The sequence below is a fragment of the Myxocyprinus asiaticus genome, chromosome 23, assembly GCF_019703515.2.
Source record: "Myxocyprinus asiaticus isolate MX2 ecotype Aquarium Trade chromosome 23, UBuf_Myxa_2, whole genome shotgun sequence".
Lineage (NCBI taxonomy): Eukaryota > Metazoa > Chordata > Actinopteri > Cypriniformes > Catostomidae > Myxocyprinus > Myxocyprinus asiaticus.
Window position 1 is genome coordinate 29027187 of NC_059366.1, and position 18314 is coordinate 29045500.

Genomic DNA, 18314 nt, shown 5'->3' on the forward strand with positions numbered 1-18314 from the left:
TTTGGAATAACAAGAGGGTGAGTAAATGACAAAATTTAAATTTTAGGGTAAAATATCCCTTTATCTCTGGAACCCAGGAAATGTAATAATAAAAAAACACAAATATTAGGTTGTCAGATCAAGAAATCTTATGAGCTACTGTAAAATATTTTGATGCAAATCTTTGTTTGCTTGGATGCTTCTTTATCCTACCATACATGTATCTTTTCATGGCTTTTTATTTTAAGTTTTCTTGCTTATTTTGTTTAATTACAACCATGAAGCTCTGTATAAAACAATAATTCCAAGAAAAAGCAGGAAAAGACTGCCTTTTTAATTTCCATTGACAGGAGTACTACCTGCTTGCAGATCTTTCGTATGGAACACTTAATGCATACTCCCTCTAGTGAAGATGTGCTGTATAAGCATTGAATGTTTCTCAAAAAATAGCCAAAATAGTCTCCAGCTGCAGAGCCATACAATCTGGCAAAAAAACTGCTTCTGTACTCTCTTCTTCTGTAATTTTCTGTCATTTGAATTTCTGTAATTTTGATATAAATAAATAATATCAATATGTCTGTGAGACATGGTAATGCGGGTACCATTTTGTGAACTGTGAACTTCAAAGCAAATTCTGTTTGTCCAAATGTTTAACAATAGTGTCATTTTTACTCCGTCTTTACAGTTTCTTCCACCGTTGACCCCACTGCCAGTGAAGCTAAAGACCCATTACTTGTTCAACCTCCTAGTCGATCTCAATCTGCTGTCTTTGATGAGGACCAACCAATAGCTGCCAGCGGCACCTACAACCTTGACTACTTAATTGCTACCGACCCCTTCCCAGAATCAAATTTAGGGTCTGGGCCGCCTAGCCGAGAGGGTCGTGCTCCTCTTACCCGCTCACTAAGCCTACAGTCTGGTGACTTAGAGAGCCCAGGAGACAAATCCTCAGGAGATACGTCTGACAAACCCTTTCACCCACGAACAGAGTCCTTCAGCATAGGAACCGAAAGTGCTCCAGGAACCCTCTGCAAAGCAAAGAAGCCCCATCCAGCTTCTTTAAAGAAGGAGCCTCTTTCAAGGCAGAACTCAAATCCAGAGAGCTCCTCATGCAAACCTGCTTCTTCAAGCAGCACACCGGAAGAGAAAAAGAGGGGGAAACCCCATGCTGAAAGCCCCTTGAAAACTCAAGAGAGGGACGGTGCTTCACCCAGCCCTAGTCCTAGCCCTGCTGGTACCTTAAAGAGGAACAGGTTAAAATCTCGAGTGGAGAGTCCTCCACCTTTGGCTGAGGAGATCACACCTACTCTTGCCTCAATATCAGCTCAGCTCCAAGCAGAGGTTCCTGATTCAGTACCTGAGACCCCAGTTGTCCCTGACGAGGAATCTCCTATCCCTCCCAGTGCCTCCTACAAATGGAATCCAGACAACTTTGAGAACATTGATCCGTTCCATACGGGAGGCAGTAAAGTTGCTAACTCGCCATTCTTGGACAGGAAAGCTGAATTTACATCACTTTCAGACTCCCTTCAAAGCACCTCTGTTGCTGTAGAGGAGCCCTGTGCCCCTTCCCCTACAGAGCAACCCCTCAGCATCGAGGAACAGTCAATCGTAAAGCGACAACCAGTCAGACTGGAGTTTGACTATTCAGAGGACAGTGGAGAGGTGCCACGCAACACCCCTCCACCCAAAAAACTGGGCAAGAAGCCAGGAGCCAAGATGCCCATTAGAAAGCCAAAACTGGGGATTAAGAAGGCCCCTCCACCTCAAACAGAGCAGCTAGACAATGCACCTGTCAAACAGCTTTCAAATGACAATGATGATATCCCTATCCCCAAAGCATCGTATAACTTTGACCCAAGCAAGTGGGATGACCCAAATTTCAATCCATTTTCTTCGAACTGCGGCATCCCCAAATCTCCTCGCCTGTCTAGAGGAACTTATAGCTTTGATCCAAACTCTTTTGATGACTCTGTCGATCCCTTCAAACCATCCAAAAAGATGGGGAACTCACCTCCAAAGTCTGGCTCTTTTGACCTGTCCACCAATGACAATGACAATGATAACATTGTTGATTTGGAGGACCACAACAAGAACAAACCTGCCAAAATTAAGAAGAAGCCTCTTAAATCGTAAGTCTGCTGCCATTTTCTTTTTAAATGGTGGCATAATGTGTGCTGTTCATTTTTTGTACTCTTTTTGTACTCTTGTGTTCAGTGCTTGTCATGCAAATGTTCTCATGTTTCCTTGTATCTTTCTGGATGTGTGTGGGTGATTGTGTTGATTAGTACAGTATGTGTCAGCCTCTCTGTCATCTATCTTTCTGTTGATCTCATATATAACAGGAAGTCCAGCAATTTCTCCTCTCTGTATTGTTTCTTGTAAGTAGAGAGAGAAAATATGTCAGCATCAGTAATAACATAACTTATTTAAGATTTTTTTAAGAGTTCATTTGTTCAGCTTAGACTGCATTGTTCTTCATTTAATATATCACCCATTTAATATAAACTCCACTGATTTCATATCATTCTTAATCAGTCATTAAACGTACTTTGCTCCTCTTCAGTTGATATTCTCAAATAAGTATTACCGTTTGATTGTTTCCCACTGAATCCAGGCACCTTTACTGACCCTGCTGAAATGACCAGCATACAGTAACTGGTCCCCAACTTTTGTTGTGTTTTGGATGTTGGTCCGCAGCAAGGGGATGCTGGTGTGTTTGTTTGTTCCCACCAGGTTGCTTAACAAGCCTAACCAGCAAGACTACTTTGGTCAAGCAGCTTCATCAGACAGACAATGCTGGTCAAACAAAGTAACCAGCTCCAAACCAATATAAACCAGCCTGGACGAACATGGAAATTCATGCTCATCTAAGCTTGTCTTTTCAGTAGGGCAGTCAGGCATATATTAGAGAGTTTGTTATCATTGTTTTTGCTACTTGGGGTTGTGGAAACCAAGGCTAGTTGTTAAAATGAACATGGCAGGTTCTATCGCAGTTCAGTTGTCTGAATATGTTGCATACTTTCAGATGAATCCATCTAATATAATTTGCTCAGCTGCATACTTTCCTCTCCAGATTTCTCACAATGCAAGGATGTTCCTTTATCTTGTTCCACACCAGTGCCCCCCGGTCAAAAACCAATGTTCATAACCTTTTGACAGGTGGAGTGAAGGAAGGATATTATTGAAATGAGATTGTTTACATTACACTTAAGAAATGAGCCAAAGGTCAACAAAGGCAACAGCAAAGCACTGTTATAAATACATACTTTGTTTGGTCAGTGTGCAATTTGACAGGGGTTTAAGTGATTAATATGAACAATTTGACGGGGGTTTAAGTGATTAATATTAACTGTCATTAGGTCAGGGCTGAGACTGTGGAGTATTGAGAACAGGACCTTTTTATTTCCATGTCCTACTTCAAAACCACAAATATTTACTGGATAATCATCATAAGTTCCAATTAATCTCTAATATCTGTTGCTCTTTTAATTTCAGCTGGGTAAAGATCACTATGTGATTCTATAAAGTATAGCATGAAGTTTTCCTTAAATTATGTAAAATAAAATGTTAGAATGCGTTTTCATAAAAAACACAAATGGCACAATGTAACATTCAAATATTAAAATAATAGCACTCATCATGATGTAATATTTGAGTATTCCATTTTATTCTGCACTATTAAAATATTAACTCACTCATACGATTTAATCCTTAATAGTAAGCACCACATTTCGTGGTAGAATTACTTGTCAAATAAATGTTTTCTTAGACATTTATCAGAACAACACAGCAGTTATGTAATACTCAGTTAAAAGAGAAAACTAACTGTATCTTTCAGAGAAATAGTGTGTACCATGAATAGGGTGGTTGGTGGAGACTAATAGATTTATAAAGGTATTAGCAGAAAAACAGAAAGTAGGAGGACACACTCCAATGTCCCAATAAGAGATATGTTTTTTCTATTATTCCAAGTTGATTCTCTTAGCACAGCACTTAACATAACTTGTCTTGTTTTCTTAAACAGTAACACTTTTAGAGTGAAGAAGTCGCCAAAGAGGTCTCCGATTACTGAGCAGTCTGCACAAGTATGTTCAAACGCAAGCACAAAAGCACACATGCAAATATACACATGCAATCACACTCACTATGGCACAGTCACTAATGCAGACATTCATTGTGAGGATGGTCTGTGTCTCCCCTTCGCTGTCATCTCATATCATAACAGTGTTGTCCTGTGTGTTCTCCACTCTCGCCCTCCACCTCACACACACATCATCACCTGCAGGAACACACACCCGACGCCAGTCCTGACCCTTCACAGGATCACGCCACTGACGAGGAGAAACTGGCCTCCTCCACCAATCAGAAATGGGCAACTCGACATGACGTGGAGGTGGAGCTGAACTCTGATCCTCAAGATTTTCCCCAGCCATCTGACTTTACAGCTTTTGTCAACAAGAACAGTTTACCCTCACAAAATGATGGTAAGAATTAATCATAATTCAAGTCATCATATCACTCCGTCATCACTAATCATGAGCAGATTCACACAGAATTTGCGCCCACAAAACTCTGCAGGAAGTTCTGCAAAATTGTTATACTCATCATTCACAAAGTTCTATACATTCACCACCCTTGGAGTGTTCCTGTATTAGACAATTTGGCTAATTTTGCCCCCCAAATCAGTGCAAAAAATGCACACACACACACACACACACACACAAAAGGGCCTGATGTCTCTGGTGCTAAATTACCTCCTGATTTTAGAATTTATGTAGAGCTCTTGGATGAATAGGAATAGGCTTTGTTTTTTTTTGTTTTTTCTCAAAAGATTTCAAAACAATATGTGATCATTCAACTGTGTTAATGATCCTTCTTTGGCTGCAACCCCAAATTGACCTATAGGGAACCAATTGGACCCTGGAGCAGCATCTGTTTGAAACTAACTGGGTCACTGGTAGAGGAGCAGATGAATTGTAGTGCCACTCTCATGTTGGTCTTGTCAGTCTGTAAACTGATGATCAGTGTACAAAGTATGCTCTTGTCTTCGTCAGCCATATGTTATTTCCAAGCCTTAATTTAAACCATTAAAAAATATTACATATTTTAAAGTTTACATATAGTTAATTGTCTACTCTGCAGTTACAGACTATGAGATTGAGTACATGGAAAAGATTGGCTCCTCTGCACCTGTAAGTATCTACCTGACCCATAGACAGACATAATGTATGTGACAGACACTGAACTAATACTAGATTACAGTCCTTTGTGTTTGTGTGAGTGCATATGTGTTTGTTTGCAGCCTCTTTCAATGAAGAAGCCCTCACTTTACCTAAAGCTGGACTCTGTGAATGACAGTCCAAAGAAGATCACTAGCATGCATGATTCAGAGCCTAACTCCCCTTGCACTGGGTAAACTACACACACACACATACATACAAAAACATATATTACTTAGTCCCTATGAAATCACTTGACAAGTATAATTTTCAGTCCTGCTGTGTTGTCATATTTCCATTGAAACTTAAGGAGAGGGCAGGAATGGATTGTCCCTTTTTTTTTTTTGTCCAGTCCAATCCAAGGTCCAGTAGGCTTAAGTTTTCAATACAGTCATTAATCATGATTTGCTTATGCTATTGCTAGTCAGATTGCAATTAAGAGGCCAGGGTTTGGTTGGTATGCTTCGGCAGTTAGCTTCAGCCACTGCTGATTGATGCAATAATCTCATCATTATACTGCCGAAAAGTATTTTGCTCCATTGACTGCCATTCAAAAGTAGCCATGTTTTATAAGGAAATACATTTTTTGACAAGCAACATGTAAATCTTAAATATTTTATCATATTAGAGTAGATATTTTAGAGTATGGATTTCTATTTGTCCTTGACTGCTGCCTGGATAGCTCAATGGCAGGTAGTATTTAGGGGGAGGGGACATTCTTATTCAACAGACCATTGTATTGTAGACATTTTTGTTGACACCCTGAGTGCTGGATGTGTCATCAATATTTTTAATTTTCCCAATAAAGACTGTACATTTAAAAAATATATTTCTGCTAAAAGTTATTTTGTCAACTTTTATGAATACACTACAATATAAATGCCCTTAAAACTAGCAGAAATGGATTGAAAGCTTAAGAAAATCAATTTTACATACATGGGGTCTTTAAAACCATGTATTTTAATTGGTAGTGTATTTCATGTTTGTCTAATTTACAAACATGATTTATTGTTTGTCTACTACTTCACAGGAGCTTTGAGGAGATGGAGGCTCAGCTCTCACAAGGAAAATCATCTGTTCTGCCATCACATGGCACTCGTGAGCCCTTGGCCTCAGAGAAAAGCAGAAAGAGGGAGAGTCGAGCGCAGAGCAATGAGAGAGATGGAGTGGTAAGTGCAAACCAATCAAACAATGAAACATAGATCAACACCATTGTAAAGAGTGCATTTATTTCATTACCTCAGATAATGTAGAGTTCATACAGTCTAGGACAGGTGTAACGCATTTGTGAAGATTAAATGTTGCATTATTATTTTTTTTTATTTACATTGCAATGCGTTTACAGTCAAACACAATTTTTATTTTAGATAATGATTCTTATGCTTTGCGTACAGCTTATATTACATGACACAATATGTCCTGACCAGAATCATCATTGCATAATTTTAATTCAAGGCCTCAAAAAGCCATTGTAGAAGTTTTATCATGCACTAGGATAAAAAAGACCTTGCTTTGCCTCACTGACAACCAGACATCCCCCATTCCTCGTGTCCCTCTCCTGCTCTCGGTCCCATCACAGTCCCTTGTCCAGGGCCCCATGGACCCCTCTGATCTGCCCCTCTTAGACAGGCTGTCTGATTCAACTGCCCCTCTCAGCTACCTGGAGCCTGACCTGGCAGAGACCAACCCCACTGCCTTCGCTCAAAAACTGCAGGTGTGTAGAAAGAAGTTTACCTGCCAAACTATTTCTTCTCCCCTGGACATTTACTGTGTATGTGTGTGTGTGTGTGTGTGTGTGTGTATGTGTGTGTATGTGTGTGTGTGAGTGTGCCTGTGAGTGTGTGCGTGTCTTTACCCAGCTGTGTTTTACTGTGTTTGTTTGTCCTCCAGTTCTGTGTTTGATGTACCTTGTTTGCCATGTTTGTTTTGTCTTTCATTTTCTTTGTTCAAAGTTGTTTTGTCTTATGCTGGGGTCAGAAGAAATGTACTCACAGTCTCAAACAACATGCCCATAAACCGCTGTCTAATGTGTATTGCACACAGAACTGGAAAGCACTTTCTTGATTTATGAAGCTCTAGTCTAGTCAGGTTGATACAATGATCACTTTTGAGGAAAAACTAATCACAAAATGTGCCTGCTACTTAGTAGCAAGTAATCTAGATATCCATGAACAGAACATTATATTCCACTTTGTTTTCTGAGTTTTGTCTGTGAAATAATCAGTACTTATACAGTACAAAGTACTTTTGGACAGAGAGAAATTCTGCCAATAGACTGCTGCCCCCTTATTTGCATAATTTTTTTTTTCTACATCAGTCTATTATTATGGTGTTATCTATTTCAGACAACCCCTGCTCGAAATTACACATAACAACAAAATTTTAAGGATGTAGATTGTAATCTGATTAACTGGCATTAACAATTTGTTCGACTAATACTATGGGTTAAAAATGATTGTTGTTTTAGAAGAAACAACTTAAGAAAGGTAATTTGATGGGTTTATCACATAGGGCACATAACATTCATACATGGGGTCTGTTTAATATGTAAACCACTGTCTTCCTCTCAGTCTGAAAGATCGGGAAATATGAAACTTGCAGCTGCAAAGATTCTCCCCATGTGACATCTCTTCGTAGCTAAGTGGGCAGTTCTTGGCCAGAATAAGCTGCTATGTGGACCAGATTTTATGCTGATAGTCAAAACTTTTTTTTCCGCATACCTTTATTTGCACAGTTCTCATGATACAAATTTTGTCATCTGCACAGTACGCACGGACAGTCTGCGTGAAGCCTAGTTTTTCTGAACATACAGATACTTTGCGTCTTTACGTATTATTGCCGCATGCGCTATCCCGTTAACTGTGCTAAAATAGTATCACATAGCAGTCATAGTATGCATGTGCTGAGCGCATCAGTATGGACTTGCCCTTAAAAGAGTATACTTTGAAAGGTTTAATGCTGAACTGTGGGCAAGACAGGATGGCATGCAGAAAAATCTAAGTATATAACTGAGAAAAACTAGTAATACAAATCTTGAGAAGGATGGATGGATCTGTCCTCATTCATAACTTTCACAGTAAAATGTTTATGAGTGTCTGTGTCGTGTATATGCACGTTTTTTTCCTCTCAGGCTTAGTTTTTGAGTGGAGCCAGTACAACTCTAAACCCTCTTTTCCTCCTTGCCCCCTACCCTCACTCCATGGGTCACTGCCCCCCCACCCCCACCCCCCACCCCTGTGGCCCAGGAGGAGCTGGTGCTCGCAGCCCTGAGGATAGAGGCTCTACAGGTAGCCAAAAACATCTCTCAGAGCCCCTCTTTGTCCACTGTGTCCCCTCAGGTACTGCGCTGAGCCAGCCCGCACCTGTGTGTGTGTGCGTGTGTGTGTGTGTGTGAGCGTGTGTTTGTGTGCGTGTGTAAGCATGTGTGTTTGATATCCCCCTGATCTGAGCCCCCTGACTGCACCTTTGGTATGAGTGTGAATACCTACCTGTAAACTATCTCACCATACTGTGGACATGACATCTCACCCCTTGATTCTCCCCATGTGACATCTCTAACTTGGCTCCTGCCCCCTGATTGGTGCTACTCTATCCCAATCCAGCACCCTCTTGAGCAAGAGTGGTGTGTCTTCTCCCAGGGCTTTGTGACAATCCTGCATGTTTGCCTGGACAGAAGATGCCTAGAGACAAAGATTAATGTGACTTGGAACCCTACTTTAATAAAAAAAATTAAATGTTTAGTTCACCCAAAAATGAAAAATCTTTAATCATTTACTCAACCTCAGGTTGCTCGAAGCACAAATAACTTTCTTTTTTTCCCCTGGAACACAAAAGGAGATGTTATGCAGAATGTTAGCCTCAGTCACCATACAAATATTTATGTACACAATACATTTAAAAAAAATGCAATGAAATTGAATGGTAACTGTGTGTAACATTCTGTCCAACATCTCTTTCGTTCCATGGAAAAAGAAAGTCATATGAGTTTGGAACATTTGAGGATGACAGAATTTACATTTTGTTCTGTAGATATGTTAATACAGATCTGTAAATATATTGTTCAGGAAAATATTGCTTTTCCTAAGCATTAAGTTGAAAGTGAAAGCTGTAATTTTTGGCATATTTCCATGTCACATTTCTGTTGGTTCCTGATTTCGATTGTTGCTAATGTACACTAACTCATTGGAAAACTGTGGACATGCATACCATTTGAATGCCTTTTTGGAGGCCACTGGTGTGTCTTAATGTTATGCTTAGCTCTGATCAGATCTGCTTTCAGTCTGACCTTTGGAATTGTCATTTTAGATGACTCAACCACTTCAGTTTCAGCATTTGTACAGGAAATGGAATGAACAGACAAATCGCCTTATCTCGTATACTCAAACATGCACACAACCCCTCTAACACACCTCATATTTTCTTCCCACTCCATTCTCATGATGTTGTCCTGCACGCTTCACAGTCTTGCTTCATGAAGCCCAGCCCACGCCGCTGGAATCTCAACGGTTCTATCTCAATGGCTAAAGTAAGATGGACAGAAAGAAATTCTGCTGTAGTTTAACTAGAACTAGTTCATATATGCTAACTACACTGTCCCTGTACCACCATTAGTCTAAACCACCATAAACCGCATCCCCACTGCCAAAATAGGCCTAGAAACAAGAACATAACATCCTTCTCCAATCCTCTTTGTTTACTGTAAATATTTTACATGAAGTTTTAAAAGATGTTAGGTTTACTTTTTCATAATCAGTATTTTTTTCTTGTTTTTCAGTAAAAAGTGCTTAAACATCCTTTAAATAAGATTAATTTACTTGCAAAGCAAATTTGTGTGAGATAATACTTATTTTCAGAGAATATATCTTATTTGTTTTACATTTTCCTTATCCCATTGGCAAATAGTTTTTTTTTTCTTGTTGTAAGTATTAACCTCACTCACTTTGTTAGATTTATTCTTAAAGAAAAAAAAATGAATGAATGTATTTTGTTTTAAAGATGTTTACAGACTTTTTCCTTACAAATCATGACAAAAATACTGTTTAAGAAACTTACATATTAGAGTATTTCTTTAATCGTAAACAAAAATGTCACGAGTGTGCTTCCCCTGCGCATTCTGAATTGCTAAATTTACTAGGAGCAACAAAATAGACTCAAAACTCTGTGGGTTTCAAAGACAGTCACATCTTACACCCTAACAACACATCAAGTCTCATGTTCCAGACACATTTAATAGGACTATCTACTTAACCTTTATAATTTTTTTTATACTTTTATTAAATTTAATACAAATAACAAAACTTTTTTTTGCATTTATGACAAGATCGTTTATCCATATAGTAGTTAGATTTTGTCTCCTTTTCTTAAAAATAGTGTGATTATCTTTTGTAGAAGACTGCAGGCAAGTCTGCACAGACAGATTTCAAACTCTGTCGCAGGACGTCCCATATACCACAGGTAAAGTTTCTGCCCCTGAATAACATTTGGGGCTACATTTCCAAAATAAATTTGAGCTATAGCCTTAATGTCTCAAAAGTTTTTTTTGGCATACAGATACATTTTGGAATTTTAGAATTTTTTTATATAGAAAAAGTGTGACATTGTATTATATGGCTGTATTATGGATCATCATGAATTGATGATTTTTTTAAAATTTAAAATATTCTAAAACACTACTTGTTAAATCTCACCCAAATTAGTCTCGCAGACACATTTCAGATGCTTCCTCATCACATTCTCCATGATGCATTCTTTACCTACTATTTTCATTAGTCATAAACCATCATTCATGCAAACACTGTAGTTGTATAACATTATCTGATTACATCACAGGAAGTCTTTCAGATCATCATATTCATTTTTAAAGTATTTCCCCCCATTTGCTTTTGAGAGTAGTTCCTCTGCAGTATTCTTCATCCTCTGCTGAATACTGAATATTTATGTATCTATGATTGGTGGTGATGATGTACTGCACATGCTGTTCTTTTGGACTGGATCACACATTCAGAGACCAGAGTTAGAGTCAAGGCCAGTGCCCTATAAGATCAGATCGAGACTGTAAGTTCAAGAGCCAGACTGTCCATTTCAAAGAACTGAAACTGAGCAAAGGCAGAATTTTTTGCAGCATTCATTTCAAACTTTACACAGTGCCTAAGTACAGTAGCTGTTAAGAGCTACTTAGTTTATTAGTTCAGACTGAATTAAAATGGTTTGTAATGGCAAAGATACCACACTGACCTGTGGTTGAGGTAATTAACACTTTTAGTAGGTTGGAAATAGACTGTGAACTTATCTGAGACCATAAGCCGATACTCAGATCCAGACCAAGTGCATGAGCAAGACTACAACTAATGGATTGCTATCATTTCAGTAGGGTCAGTTTCTGTATGACTATGTGTACTACTATGACCGCAGTGGTGCCCAAAGATGTAATAAATGGCATTAGCTGTAATGCTTCTTTCAGACCAAACATTATGATGGGTATTTTGTATTGGTACCCCAACACAAGGCCCCCTACCTCGAAAAAGAGCCAAACTCAATTAATCTCCTAATCCACCTCTGTTAGAAAGAATTAATCAGATCTCATCAGCAAGTGGGTTTAAGGTCTAAACATGATGATTATTGAGTAACAACAACACATCACTGGATGTAAAGAGTTCGTCTGGATATGATTGCCATCTGAAAATGCATTTAAAACCATTTTACGTTTTTTTTTTTTTTACTAAAATTGTTCAGGTTTAATAGTCAGAAATCAGTATCATATATTAAATAACATTGACTGAGACCTATGCATTTGTTGTACTGCTGGCAAAGAAAGCAGATATTCACAAATCTTGTCTTTTCTTTCTGTTACAGTATATGCATATAGAGATTTTCTGAAATTGTGCTATAGTGTTTGTTGTTTTGAGTGTCTTGTTGCATTAACTACCCAGTCAGATTCATTAGGCTTTTGAATGTGTTCATTTGTATTTCAGAAAAAAACATTGTTGAGGCAAAAAGTATCATCAGCTTTTGAAATGCATTATTAGATCATCAACTTTGCTCATTATTAGATCTCCAATAACTACTGTAACACAAGGAGCAACCTGTACTCCTGCAGTCCTCATCTAACAGCTTTCCTCCCTGACTCAGATCCAGTAACAGCCGTAAACCTTTCATGACAAACAGCTTATCACAACCATCTTACATTGAGGATTGTCAATCATAACAGTGCATACTGAAATCTCATCTCTCAATGGCTTGAAGCTTTTGAATCCAAACTAAGAGCCTGCTCTCCATGACATTATGGCTTTGCTGAGTAGAACCTGATGGGCTGCCTCCCTCGTGTGGAATGAATGAATTTACAGAATTAAACTCACACATTTTTAATGGTTTCTCCACAACACTCTCCTTGGCAGCAGAGAGAAATGGCCTCACCAGGAGACAGTGAAGTTTTGAAGAGCTCTCTCTATTCTCGAACAGGATACAGTGAAGGGGAAAGCCCTCATCTGCCTTGTGACATGGACCACTCGCTGGGCATTGCCCGAGAAGAGGTATATGCTTAACCACATTTTCAACATTACATGATGCCATATTACAGTGAATACACTGCATAGTCATGGTAAAATCCTAGTCATTTCATTTCACATTATATTAAACAAATGAATTATTTATTAAATGTGCCAGAAGAATCTTATTTATTGCATATTATTTCCTACATTTTGTTACACATCTTTCATAATGCTCTGCCCCACATTTTCTCATTAAGGTAAATCAAAGCAGTAGTATTTGTTCCATTATGAGCTCACCAATGAAGAATATGGTTTAGATAGACTTAATCATTTAAGAAAAGTAGTAAATAAGTACAAATTGTAAAAATAAAAAAAATTAATTACAATAAAAAAATGGAGCAATAGAGAAGATCCCATCTGGGCCTGAAAATATACTGTAAAGTTTTGATGTACAAAATGTTTAAAAAGAGAGGTTACAATAAGAAGTATATATATATATATATATATATATATATATATATATATATATATATATATGTAACAATAAGTAGAGTAAAATACATTATACACAATGAATAATGAGTGAAAAGAAAAGTGTAGGTCTCAACTGATGCAACAGCACGTGACATGATGCTGGTCTCATCGACAGATTGTTGTCAAAGAGAAAGAAGCCCTGGAATGGAAGAGACAGTACGAGGACAGCCGACGGGAAGTGGAGGAAATGAGGTGTGTGTGCTTTATGATGCATTGAGTGGTGGTGCTCATGCGGTAGATTCAAGTTCAAGTCAAGCTTGTGTCATTTCCCGATCCCATTCTCCCCATCCTGTCCCGTCCTCTTTGTACTGTTCCCATCAATAAAAGTTTTAAAATGGCCAAAAATAAGATAAAAAAGTGGCTCACTTCATATTTCTGACATAGTTAATGTTCCTTTGCTTATATGCCACACTCCTCAGATGCAACAAACCATGCACAGTTCATGGAACAGCTTACACATCAACCTGAGTCCACCATCTCAATCTGTTTATCTCTTTCCTACTGTTTTTTAAAAGTCCAGCCCAAGCAGAAAGCCAATTAAAGAGGGCCTTAAAGCGTTAGATGTGCCAGAGGTGGGGGCAGGAGGAGGGAGAGAATAGATGAAATACAAAACTGTAGTTTTGTTGGCAACAATTAGGAAAACACAGAATAGCATGTAACTTGCCTGTCACACACCGAACTGCAAATTTATAGTGGAATATATTAGTTTTTGCTTCACAATCTGCTGTCAAAGCAAGTAGGCTTTCCGGCACTGGTCATTTTCAGCATTGTTGCATGGTTTAAACTGTTTTTGTCAGCGCACTTCACCATTAATAAAAGATGCAGAGCTGTGTAATTGAAAATACAGTTGATGGAAACAGGACACGTTTAAATTTCAAGTTCCTTGACCAGGGACAGAGTGAGAAATGCAGTCGGGGAGGGTTGGGGATTACGGCCAGCTGGACTGTGCCTTGTTAGTGTGGATAAGAATGGAGCTTAGTTCATTAGCCTGATTGGGCTTAGGATAAGTAAGGCCTAAGAGGCTAAGGGAAGGCATAGCTAATCCATCCGCTTACTGTGCTGGCAACCTGCTTTTCTCAAAGCAAGTGCTTCTACCAGCCTCTTCCACTGCCAGACATTAGTGTCCAACTCCAGACCCTCCCACATGACATGACAAAACAAGTTCCCCGATCTTTAATGTAATCTCCCTTATTAGTGTTTTAAGTCATTTTCACATTAGCATGCATCAGCATCAGTGCTATTAGAGCTCTGTTCCAAAACCTAGTGAGCTGCCTCACTGTCTACTGCCTACATAGGCTGCTGCCTTACAAGGGAGCATCCTAACTGAAAAGGAACCTCTTAAGTGAATGAAATCAGCAATAAATTGCCAGCAACTTTAATGGCAGTGACACAAATACTGTAGTGCGAGAAAGCTTGACTTTAAAATTATTTAAAAGAGACGCAATGCTCTAAGCAATATATATATATATATATATATATATATATATATATATATATATATATATATATATATATAGAAACATAGTACAGAAATATTGAGTAAAATATGTTTTTAATTGCACTACTATTTTTTTTTTATACTTTCAGTTTTTAATGAAATACTGTATATGATTTTTTTATAATCAGTATTTTTTTTCACTTTGTCCACCTTCATATTTATTTTTTATTTGATCTCTTCACAATGCATTGTCCAATTGCCTTCTCCCCCAAGGGTACATACAACGCTGCCTCAGAATTTGTATAAAACTAGGTTTCATTATAAAACAGCATAATTGATTTACCTACATTTTGGAACAGCCTTCATATTGGGAGTGCATCTTATGAAGCCTGTCTTCAAAGGCAGCTCAATTTTGGAGCACTGAACATCACAGAAATCGAATTCTAACTTGATTTTGGTCTCTTTTTTTCTTTTGCAGAAGGATAGTTATGGAATTTGAAAAGACCATTGCTGAAATGATTGGTGAGTCTTGATTTCTAATCTTTATTTTATTAATCTTTTGTTGCCGATTTTTTTTAGTTGATTTTTTGTTTTGTTTTGTAAACATTGTCTGTATGTTGTCTTCTGCTACAACGCAATAAATGAACATGCACAACCCTTCTCTAGTCACGCTACATCTACATACATATGCAATATGTTTTTTATTTTTTTATTTCTCATTTAATTTGCAGACAAATCTTTCGTGCCTCTTGACCCAAGCACTGGTCAGTTATAAGCACTAATCTCAGAAAACTCCTTACTAGGCCTCACCCGCTGACAAGTTTACTTCATTTCTTTACCTTTAAGTATTTACTATCATGTAAATACTGTAGGTTGTGTTCAGGTCTTGATCTTCTGTGTTTGCTTTAACCTTGTTGAAATGCTTTTCTCTCTTTCCTGGACATTCTCCTTTTTTATGTCTTAAATTCTTTATGATTAAAAAAAAAAATACCATCCTTGTTATTCCACTTCCCAGCTATGTCATTCACTTTATTTTATTATTTATCCACACTTTACTCATTTTATTTCCTTGGTTCAGTTTATTTAATTCATTTTCTCGGCCAATTGTAAGGCTTTCACCAACTTTTTTTAATTTGAGTTCCTTACTTGCGACACCTCATTCATTTAAGACATTCACCCATATTTGTGACACGCTTCTCACATATGTTCCTCCCTGCTGGCTTGACTTAATGCAGTCCCTTCTTTCTGTTTTGCTCCCTCCTTCCCCCATAAATATTTGATAAATCACTCAGGCATGCCTGGTAAGTAACAGCAACTCTTCATTTTCTTTGTGTTGCATAAAAATATCTGATAGTGACAGACAGGAGAGGTGTCCTCTCTTTTAATTGTCTGATATTGTCTGTCTGCCATTTTTGCATCATATGTTTTTGCTCTTCAGGCCTTTTTGTAAACCTGTTCTCAGAAAATCTCAGTCTCATAATATAACCATTTTGAAGAGACCATATAAACCAATAAAGACCAACCGAATTCTGTATTAAGAAAAAACAATTTCATGTAAAAATCACCTATAGCCTCATTCTACATTTATGTTTCTAAGTCTAAAAAATGGGACTTATAGATAAGCAGGCTGCAGAGTAGTCTTAAAAAAAGGTCTTCTCATCTAACATCCTGTGTTTCAAGTGGTTTTCCCATCATTTAGTATGCGTGTTGTCTGCATGCATCACAGAGATCCAGGGATGAAATGAGGGCCTGCAATTTCATACTGTATGTCATCATCGATAATGTAGATGAAGTAATAATGTAGAGTACATTTTTCTGAAGTACACAGAGTACCATAAAACTAACATTCCCTGACACCAAATTCTGCTCCTTAGAGCAGATTTGAATATCTGTTTGTGTGTGTGTGTTACTGGAATATGACCTTATAATGCTTTTGTTTATTTTTGTGTATGTCTCAGAGGGTGAACACAGGCAGAAGACTCTGTCAGATCACACTATCCAGCAGTTAATTCTGGAGAAGGATCAGGCTTTGGCTGACCTCAACTCTGTGGAGAAATCTCTTGCTGATTTGTTCCGCCGCTACGAGAAGATGAAAGATGTCTTGGAAGGCTTCCGCAAGGTAAGTCACACATGCACACGTTTACATTTACATCACCAGTCAAATGTCTGGAAACACTTGACTGAATGTATGTTTCTCATGGTCTTCAAAACCTTTTGATCTAAAGGCATATGCTCAAATGCTTGAAATTAATTTTGTAGACAAATATAAATAATAAAATGATTTTTTTTTTTTTTTCATCAAGTAGCCAGCATACATGGAAACTCATTCAGTACTGTTTAAAAAGCATCCCAGGTGGATACCTCATAAAGTTTGAAGTTGAGAGAATGCCTGGTGTGTGCAGAGCAGTAGTCTAGTCAAAGGGTGCTACTTTGAGAAAGTAAAAATATATGATAGTTTTGATTTGTTGAACAGTTTTAATGAACATTTACTAATTCCCATACTTCCATTTTTGTTAGTGTATTGTTTTGATAAATGTACTATAATTGTAAAATGTGAAAATAACAGTAAGAATGAACTGGTAATTTAGGTCCAGTAATAATTACTACATTTTACCCCACTTTATGTGTGTTTTAATGTGAAAATACATTAAAACATTCACATTTAGATTCTTGAATTCTTGGCACTGATATTTTTCTTCCACTAAGGATATTTCCATTGCTATACAGTAGGTTATGATATTGGTAAATCACATTGTATACCTCATCATTCTTCCAGAATGAGGAAGTGTTGAAGAAATGCGCTCAGGAGTACTTGTCTCGTGTCCGTAAGGAGGAGCAGCGCTACCAGGCCCTGAAGATCCACGCTGAGGAGAAACTGGATAAGTAAGTACAGATCTCTCACAAAGCATATGTTTTTTAATCTGCTTTACCTGGTAGGATTTATATTGCCTGGAACAACAAAGGTGACTGCTCAGCCAATTAGGGGTTGACTTACTGTGCACTTAGTGAGTGCATTTGAATGAATGATCTTACACCAATTATGCTTAATAAACTGACAATGTGTAACGTCATGTAAACACCTTAAACCATTACCCCAATTTTGCTGTGCATGTAAGCACCTTTATTAGATTTTCTGGTGGCTTTTTCAATATGTGCATGTGTTGTGTGTATGCCTGTTTATGTTTTTATGTCAAAACCAGTGAAAAACCCATGATTTTGAATCTAATGTGATGTGCGTTGTCAATTCTTTTTGAATTAGCGGATTTTTATATTAATCACCGTTTTGTATTGCACGTATAAGCACTCATTACTCTTGAGTCTATTAAAATATGAAATAATGGCATGTCTTTGACCATGTGGCACCTGCAGGGCAAATGCTGATATTGCTCAGGTGAGAGCCAAAGCCAAGCAGGAGCAGGCAGCATATCAAGCCAGTCTGAGGAAAGAACAGATGAAGGTGGACTCACTGGAGCGCACACTGGAACAGAAGGTTTGACCAAATTCACAAATCACAAACTGGTCATCTGCTACATAAATAAGCACTTTGTACTATCATTAAAATACATACAATACAATATATTTATTATGTAACTACTGTACATGTTGTTCTACAAAAAACTCACAAGATTCATATTTTCTGCTACTGAGGTTGAG

At 37.8% G+C, this 18314-nt stretch overlaps 1 protein-coding gene across 9 annotated transcripts in view; it reads left to right on the forward strand.

The window, feature by feature from the left end:
* LOC127414107 (transforming acidic coiled-coil-containing protein 2-like) overlaps positions 1–18314 on the forward strand; it is a 77199-nt gene that overhangs the window by 57652 nt on the left and 1233 nt on the right. The window contains exons 6-20 of one of the 9 annotated variants that reach the window (XM_051651853.1): positions 665–2111; positions 4007–4067; positions 4208–4466; positions 5125–5174; positions 5285–5394; positions 6232–6370; positions 6733–6915; positions 9664–9726; positions 10590–10655; positions 12596–12730; positions 13338–13414; positions 15139–15182; positions 16619–16779; positions 17437–17543; positions 18030–18150. In XM_051651853.1, coding sequence (XP_051507813.1) covers positions 665–2111; positions 4007–4067; positions 4208–4466; positions 5125–5174; positions 5285–5394; positions 6232–6370; positions 6733–6915; positions 9664–9726; positions 10590–10655; positions 12596–12730; positions 13338–13414; positions 15139–15182; positions 16619–16779; positions 17437–17543; positions 18030–18150 — 3023 coding nt within the window. Of the gene's footprint in view, positions 1–664; positions 2112–4006; positions 4068–4207; positions 4467–5124; positions 5175–5284; positions 5395–6231; positions 6371–6732; positions 6916–8446; positions 8540–9663; positions 9727–10589; positions 10656–12595; positions 12731–13337; positions 13415–15138; positions 15183–16618; positions 16780–17436; positions 17544–18029; positions 18151–18314 lie in introns of all 9 variants that reach the window. The other 8 variants (XM_051651854.1, XM_051651855.1, XM_051651856.1 and 5 more) reach the window with 8 other exon arrangements.